Source organism: Leptidea sinapis, chromosome 2 (genome assembly GCF_905404315.1).
Source record: "Leptidea sinapis chromosome 2, ilLepSina1.1, whole genome shotgun sequence".
NCBI lineage: Eukaryota > Metazoa > Arthropoda > Insecta > Lepidoptera > Pieridae > Leptidea > Leptidea sinapis.
Window position 1 is genome coordinate 25,530,611 of NC_066266.1, and position 9,399 is coordinate 25,540,009.

At 32.5% G+C, this 9,399-nt stretch overlaps 1 protein-coding gene across 1 annotated transcript; it reads left to right on the forward strand.

Moving 5' to 3' along the window:
• The first annotated feature begins 3,054 nt into the window (after window positions 1–3,054).
• Window positions 3,055–8,946, forward strand: LOC126975306 (zinc finger protein 260-like). The gene has a single exon (XM_050823132.1). The coding sequence runs from the start codon at window positions 3,925–3,927 to the stop codon at window positions 5,875–5,877; it is 1,953 nt and encodes a 650-aa protein (XP_050679089.1). The 5' UTR covers window positions 3,055–3,924; the 3' UTR covers window positions 5,878–8,946.
• The last annotated feature ends 453 nt before the right edge of the window (window positions 8,947–9,399 follow it).

Sequence of the window (9,399 nt, forward strand, 5' to 3'; positions counted from 1 at the left end):
TAAATGTATCTATAGATTAAGATAGTTGTATGCACGTTGGCTTCCTAATAAATAAATAAATAATAAAAAAATCTATTGTTTTGGAATAGTGTTTTTGCGTTGGCTGGAAGAAATAGCTAAAGAAGGCTGGAAAGGCGTTACAGCCGCGCCGTCACTATAATAAAACAATCATACTTAAACCGTTTCATACCTTCATCGCTTGTAGTTTTTTTTTACTGCTTGTGGTTCATGTGTAGTGTGCGCCAGGAACGTAGCTACGATGAATAGTGTTATAATGCCGTGTTGTTCTATTATTACTTATTAGACCAAAATTCAGAATTCGAGAATCGATCAAAGAGTTATATCTTTACGATATCTTTTCATCAGTAAGTCAGTAATTAATATCTATTTAGTTTCAAAAGCATAACAACGACAACGATTTTTAAATTCTTGTAAACTTTCAAAACATTAGATGGCATACCTTTGATAGACAAATCTGGATTTATTGGTTTTGATGGATATGCCGTAGGTGTGTGTGAACATTTCTGTAAAACATTAGTGCCTTCTGAAGTTCTTATATTTATGCCATTTTACAAAGTAAATCAAGACAGATGGCTTTGAATGGACGAGAATATAAGTTTAATGTCGCTACAGACAGATACAGATAGAGAATAAGGTACAATTATTGACAAGTATTCACATCCCTTTCTCTCCCGCTTATCAGAATGAGACAGATAAAAGGACGCGACAAGCACACAGTCAGAAATGAAAACTATAGAGTCGCTCTTTTTTTAAAGGCCCAGTGAACAATGATTAGAATTATTTTATATTTTGTGTAAGGAAAGTCATTGCCAATGAATATGAACGGCTTACAAGAACGTGAACAATTACAGACTAGTGCTATTTACACGGTATCACAGACGTATGGTAACCTAGTGATAATTGATACTTATTTAAACCGCAAATCTGTAAAAGCCGATATTTCTCAACTATTCTACACAAGAGATAGTGAAAGAGAATTGGCGCCAGTTGGTAGCAAGAGAGAGATGTGAAGAATTTTACAAACCAATAAGTCGAGTGGCATTTGCTCGAGGTTGATTTATATATCACCACTAAAAGATTTAAGTGTTTAAAAGTTCAAACTCATAATAATAATAAAACTTTATTAACTTTAAAAGTAATGAAATCTCTTTCTCGAGTCAATATATTTTGACAATTTAGTCAAATGAACGCACATACAAAAGTCCCATTATTTATAATTTGACAAAAGCTGTCATACCAAGATAATATGTTTGCTGTCCGCTTACACTACCAATCAAAAGAGATTTTTATGTATCAAATACAAAATTTAACAAATTAAATGTATTTCAGGGAACATAACATTTTAATAACCATTTTCCCGAATTGTTTTATGTAATTAACAATATTATATTTGAGTGTTTTTCTCTCTCTCTCTCTATATATATATATATCATAGATGGGTGTGATATTTGATTAAAAACGTAAAATATCTCCGACTGAACATATATTGATCAGAAAATAGGGATGGACTGACAAACGTAAAACTTATAGCAACCCTCTTTTTTGTCAGGGTTTAATAACATACATAACTGCTACTCCACCGATGTCACTGTCCAAATCGGATTCTAATTTCAAAATACGTTGGACTAAAGTAAACGCAGAAATGTATAGACATAGCAGTCGAAGCTTAGCTTTATGACATGTCCCATATTTCGTATTTTATTTTGTATGACGTGCATTGTCTTTTTGTATACAACGTCATTGACTTCAGGTCTTTAGTTCATACAACTACCTTATGTTTTAAAACGTGTTGTAATACAAATTGATTATGAAAAATTTATAAACGGATAAATATGAGATACTTAATTATTTATTTATTTATTCAAGATCCACCAACACAATACACATGTCAATTCATAAAATTATGAGTTACACAAAGTCAGCCACTTCAGTTTGTATGAGTACTATTTGCAAACCAAAAAATTAAAATAAATGCTGCCCAAAGTAACTTGCACGCGGACGAGGTCGCGGGTAAGAGCTAGTAATTATATAAAAGTAAACTAAACATTATGTATAGGATATACTCTAAACTGTCAAAACAATATAAAAATGTAATTAATTTTACAAATCATTTCAAGGTATAATACAGTCACTTCAATATAATCACTAATATACAATATATTTGTTCAATTATAATTATTATGGCGCGAATTGTACTCACGATATATATTTTATTACTTTGCTGCCGATATTTCGATCAAATTGGATTAGCGCAAGAGCGCAGTCCAATATAACGATCTTAAAAAATCCGCAGTAGCCGAACACTTGCTTAAAGCCGGTACCAACCACTGAATCGACCTGTACAACCCACGACTGACTTCTGCTGAACGCCAATACATCCCACGGCTTGTTAGAGAAGTAATTAAATTAATAATTTTGTGGGAGAGGATGCTTTTAGACTAGCGCAAACATGCAATCCCGTGGTCTCTCTCTGCAGTACAAATGGCATAAAAAGATCTGAAAGTATGGACGTCGTCAGTAGTGGGTGTCGTGAATTTAGGAATCAAAGACCAAAACGAAATAGGCGTCACGTAGACAGATTGATGTACTATTAGTGTCAATGTGTCAAGAGTTTCTCGCCGCCTCCGCCGTCGTGCCGCGACCACGATTTATGCAATTGGATAGAAATATCGGCATCAAATTAATAAAATATATAAGTGTCGTGAGCACCCGTTATAATAATTATTACAATGTTATAGTTCCGCGATGATAAAGTTTAAAAACATATAATTATTTCGTCAATGCTTTTATTATTAAAAATTAGGTAATTACATTTTACTTATCAGAGTTGCTCTTAAATTGTGCTTTTTTTTATCTCCAAATATATTTATCGGTCGCTTGTTTGAAATTATAGTGTTGTATTGTCGCAACAGCCTATTCAGTTAGGTTTATATTTTGCCTAGTTGGCATTTGAATATTTATCTTACTCAATAGCAACTTGTATATAATACCTATATATTGTATGTAAATACCTATTTAACATATTTCGTTAATATTATCTATTAGTCCCTCACTCCTAGGGATGAGGTGATCCGTTGGATGAGCGTAACGCGGGACCGATCATCGTGGATATCTTTGGGGGAGGCCATTGTCCAGCAGTGTACGACCTCCAGCTGATATGATGATGATGATCTGTTAGTCTTTTCTCTTTAAGGTACCTACTCTTTAAATCTCAAATCAATATTACAATTTCTGGATGGATCACCAGCTTCCAATAAAAACATCACCTAAACAAGAGAGTTGATAAATATATCAAATATCTATAGGGCATGTGTTATCAGACAGATGGCTCAGCGGTAACAACCGTTGAGTTAAGGGCATTGAAGACAAAATTACCGGAGGGGATATATTGAATCACGCATCGTCCAAAATTTACTACTTCTATCCCACATTCTCTGCCCGAATCGTCGGGAAGCCAATACTTTGTGTACGGATCGATCGTTTGGCGTCGTGTAGAAACTTCGCTACATTATGTTTGTATTGTGAAGTGATTGTGCTGTATTACCACCCAGACACAAACGGTTACTTGTAATCCTCTGAAGATAGAAGCAAGATAGTATAGATGGCGGTAATTGCTTATAATTGGCAGCTGAACCAATCTTTAAGCCTTAAGAAACATGACCTTAAATTAGGTTCCAGTCAGCTGGTGCAACCACCATGTACTTTTACAATAATTATCTGCCCCATCGTACATTAATATGTTATTATTTTTAGATACTAATCCAAATATTATTTGCAAATAACTCACGAAGTACTTAGCCCATCCAAAGTAATTTAAGTGACATAGGTGATAACAATAACGATAATATAATTTTATACTTTACAGTTAAACGATTAGCAGTTTTTAATGAACAGTACGATAAAATGTACACAGAACTGACCAATCCATGTATTAAGAATCGAACTATGCTGAAGCAATCTGTTGATTTGAAGAAAAACAAGAAAAATATTCCAGTTAAAAAGTCGAATTCAAGCAATGTAAATGAACCAACGCACAATCAAACTATTGCTTCCAAGAGAACCAATAAAATACCTTCAGAGTCTAGTACCAGTATTATTGGTGAAACAACCAAACAATCTGTTGAGTTGAAAGAACATAATACAATATATAGAGATAAAAAGTCTCAATCGGATAATATTACTAGAACAACGCCCAACGAACATGATGCTTCAAAGGAACATAATGCATGTGAAATGTCTGAATCCAGTAATGTTAGTGGAACAACTTCCAATCAATGCAGATATTTTAAAGAACGTACAGGTCAACACATCAAAAATAACCATAAAATAATACAAACTGGTGGTAAATCTTACGCATGCAATGTGTGTGGTAAGAGTTTCAATCAATCTCGTGAATTGAAGAGACATAGTAGAAAACATACCGGTGATAAACCATATACATGCAATGTGTGTGGTAAATGTTTCAATCAATCTATTAATTTGAAGACACATAGTAGAATACATACCGGTGATAAACCTTACCCGTGCAATGTGTGTGGTAAGAGGTTCAATCAATCTATTAATTTGAAGACACATAGTAGAATACATACCGGTGATAAACCTTACCCGTGCAATGTGTGTGGTAAGAGTTTCAATCAATCTATTTATTTGAAGACACATAGTAGAATACATACCGGTGATAAACCTTACCCGTGCAATGCGTGTGGTAAGAGTTTCAATCAATCTTTTAATTTGAAGACACATAGTAGAATACATACCGGTGATAAACCTTACCCGTGCAATATGTGTGGTAAGAGTTTTAATCAATCTAGTGATATGAAGAAACATAGAAGAATACATACCGGTGATAAACCTTACGCATGCAATGTGTGTCATAAGAGCTTTAATCAATCTTGTGAATTGAAGAGACATAGTAGAATACATACCGGTGATAAACCATATACATGCAATGTGTGTGGTAAGAGTTTCAATCAATCTTCTTGTTTGAAGAGACACAGTAGAATACATACCGGTGATAAACCATATACATGCAATGTGTGTGGTAAGAGTTTCAATCAATCTTATTATTTGAAGAGACACATTAGTATACATACCGGTGATAAACCATATACATGCATTGTGTGTTGTAAAAGTTTCAGTGAATCTGGTCATTTGAAAAGACATAGTAGAATACATACCGGTGATAAACCGTACCAATGCAATTTGTGTGGTAAGAGTTTCAATCAAGCTTGTCATTTGATGGACCATAAAAGAATACATACCGGTGATAAGCCTTACACTTGCAATGTGTGTGGTAAAAGTTTCAATAAACCTTGTAATTTGAAGACACATACGAGAATACATATTGGTGATAAACCATATACATGCAATGTGTGTGGTAAGAGTTTCAATCAATCTATTAATTTGAAGACACATAGTAGAATACATACCGGTGATAAACCTTACCCGTGCAATGTGTGTGGTAAGAGTTTCAATCAATCTAGTGATATGAAGAAACATAGAAGAATACATACCGGTGATAAGCCTTACGCATGCAATGTGTGTGGTAAGTGTTTCAATCAATCTATTAATTTGAAGACACATAGTAGATTACATACCGGTGATAAACCTTACCCATGCAATGTGTGTGGTAAGAGCTTCAATCAATCTTGTGAATTGAAGAGACATAGTAGAATACATACCGGTGATAAACCATATACATGCAATGTGTGTGGTAAGAGTTTTATTAAATCTAGTACTTTGATGAGACATGGTAAAATACATACCGGTGATAAGCCATATACCTGCGACAATTGTCCGTTGAAATTTACTCGTAAACAATCTCTTGTTAAACATTTACAGAAACATATGTTATAATAATAACTTCTATATTTCTCTTATGTTTACAAAAGCCTCCTAGTTAATTTGTAAATATTAACCTGTTTCTATGTATGTCTCAACTCTAAACCATACATACGATTACGTATTTGTATTTTAAAACAATAGAAAGATCTTATTATTTTACAAACATAAAATGTTAGGTATAATTCGTTACATTAATTGAATTTTTCAAGGCCATTAGAAGTTAATGAGACTTCATGAAGCAAAAGGTTTTTAATATTTTAATTTTACACTAAAACTCCATTATAAACTAGATAATAAGCCGCGCTTACAATAATTTACTTACCAAAGGGAATTTCGTTTGCTCAGCCGATGACGCTTTCTTCGTTAATATAATTATAATATAATATATTCTAGGGCTTACGACAAACGTTGTATTGCCATATAAATTAATTTCCCCGCGCCCGCTCATTGTTTGAATTGTCATATGTAATGAAATATCATTCACAGAATTATTTTTGTTATGGTATTTCTAAGTCATAGATATAGGTTCTGGATAAGTTATAACCAACATTATATCATATACTATATATTCTCCGAAACACCCTGCATCTTATGGTAGTTAAATAGCTAACTTATAGTTAGTTAGAACCCTACCTATTTTTGGTACAAAATTATTAGATAAGGTGTTAAATGCGTACAAACACCATTTGGATTTAAATATGATATTAGTTAGGTACTTGCATATTATTAGATACATGTAAACCACAGAGCAGAAAAAACCAGTATGGAAACCAATGTCGCCAAACTCACACATTAATCTATTAAATATGTAATACACACACTTAATTCCGGCTATATGATAGGCCTAAATTCACAATTACGAAAAGACATAACTACTAGTTTATTTAAATCAAATTCGAACTTAATACAATTACGCCAATCTCATATTCTTAAAGTGATTGGACAACCTCAGAGCTTTTTCTTAAATTGAGAAAAATCTAATATATAAAATTCTCATGTCGCGGTGTTTGTAGTTAAACTCCTTCGAAACGGCTTGACCGATTCTCATGAAATTTGGGTGCATATTGGGTAGGTCTAAGAATCGCACAACATCTATTTTTCATCCCCCTAAATGTTATGGATGGTTCACGCCAAATTTTTCTTTTTATTTTTTTTTTATTTGTTTGATTATGAGTCAGCATTAAAAAATACATACCACTTCAAATTTTCACGCATCTACGATCAACAGTTACTTTTGTATCGCGATTTTAATATGGGCAATACAACGTTTGCTGGGTCAGCTAGTATAAAAACTTGAAGTAATAGGAACTCTATAACCGTCTGACAGATCTGATCTGAATACCTAGTGTTGTACAAAAATGAATAAACCTATCGATAGGTTAGTGAAAACTAGAAATGATCTAATCAGGGTTGATAAAGTATATTACCGACGAATTTTTTTTCTTAGGTATACTTTTATTTAAAGGATAAGCTTAATATTGTCCATATTTAGCTCAATCCAAATAAAATCAAGACAGCATACACGAAGCCTTAGAAAGTTACACAATCCATATATATTTACATGGGAAGGAATACACGCATAAAAAATTGTTTTTTTTTTTATATATAAGTATTTATCGTTATTCTGTATAAACCCAAGGGGCCAGAAAGACATGAGATTTTATAAACCATACTGCTTCCATACGTAATACGCGTGCGGAAACAATTTTCAAAACAAGCAGTAACGAATGATTATTAGCAGGTGCAATCATTTATATGATGAATATGGATGTTTGTTTCCGAGTCATGGATGTATTTATGTATATTTAAGTAAGTATATTGTATTAAATATATCGTTGTCTTGTAACCATAGTACAGGCTATGCCTAGTTTGTGGCAAGATAATTTGTGTAAAAGTGTGTCAATATTATTATTATTATTAATAAAAAGAGAAGCTATAAGTACTGGTGAAGTATTAATAATCTTGTTAGTCTTATGATATATGATATTTTATAATATGATGTACATATGCTACAAAGATGGCAAACATTCCCAGAATTCATGGTTTTCGAACTGTTTTACAATTCTATGACGTATTTCCTCTACTCCATGATGTGACGCATTTACTAGTGGGAGGCTTCTTTGCTACATTTCCTAGATTATAGGTACCACAACGGCGTCTATTTCTGCCGTGAAGCAGTAATGTGTATACATTACTGTTTCGTTCTGAAGGGTGCCGTAGCTAGGGAAATTACTGGGCAAATGAGACTTCACTTCCACCACCTCGACTCAACCTTATCGTTGGAGCATCAATATATGCCAAATATTAAAATTTAATTAAAATAAATGTTTGTCTACGAAATCGAATACGAATCTTACACATATTTTTTAAATAATTATTAGCTGTACCTAAGCGACAATTAAAACTATTAATTTGAATTCATCGTAGTCTCTCTTGTACACAATTAGCTACCACAACCATATGGTATGCTTACTTACGTAAAAGTAAATGAATCATGCGTCGTCATGTATATATAGTTCATTTTTGATTGTATATTTTTCACATCTAATAAAAATTAATAATTGAAAGTAAATCGGAAAATTATGATTATCGATGATAGGAAATACCTTTGTTGGAGATATTTTTATTTCGGCTATGATTTCTACAGTAAAAAATGGCACAATAAGGCATATTTGTATTTTTTTTTAAAGATAATTATGCTTCACTTGACATCAAACGACTGGTCTCACTTGAGCCTCGAGTAGGTACATTTGTACACAATAATGGCGACAGGGTAACGCCCACATGCCACTCCCACTAGTTTTTTTCTGTTTCGTGATGTAAACCACTTTAGTCCCAAAAAAATGTTAAATTTTTGAAGGGCATTGAGTGATAGTTCTCAATGTTTGTACTGGCTTTAAGTTTATTTATTTTTCGTCTATAATGCAGTGAAAACAAATGAGTGCTGTTTTAAATTTTATTCAAACTTATTAATTAATGAGGCAATTAAAGGCAATTTTAATGAGGCTATAATTTGATGATCACATTTTTATTTACTTATTTTTTTATGTGTGTTATTCCAATGTATCAAGAAAAATTGATGTTTTAGAAATGTATTTAGTTTTTACATAGTTTTTGTATAAGTTAATTTATTAAAAAATATAAGAAGTTTATGGTGTTTTTATTTTATGTCCATGAAAATTACGTTTAATGGAAAGATGTATTCCGATATACTATAATGGAGAAAACAAAAATTTAAATGTTTATATACTTATATTTTTATACAATAGGATTTTAATTCAATAAAAGGACGTCAAAATTCCGCACCTCAAAAACTCAACTGGGTCCTTTATTTCTTATTGTGCAGTTGTATTTCAATAATAGTTACATAACATAGAATAACAAAATTACTGCATTGCCGATTCAGGGTATGTTCCGATATGCACTGCGACCACTGTACAGTGTGACGTCAATTTAGTATACTGTGAAGCCGTTCCTTTATAGTCAGTTATACTGGTTACTATTTAAAACGGAACGCAATCCCGTGTACTGTCA

Bases quoted from the DNA above. Each gene is read 5' to 3' on its own strand.
- LOC126975306 (XM_050823132.1), top strand. From the start codon at position 3,925: ATGTACACAGAACTGACCAATCCATGTATTAAGAATCGAACTATGCTG.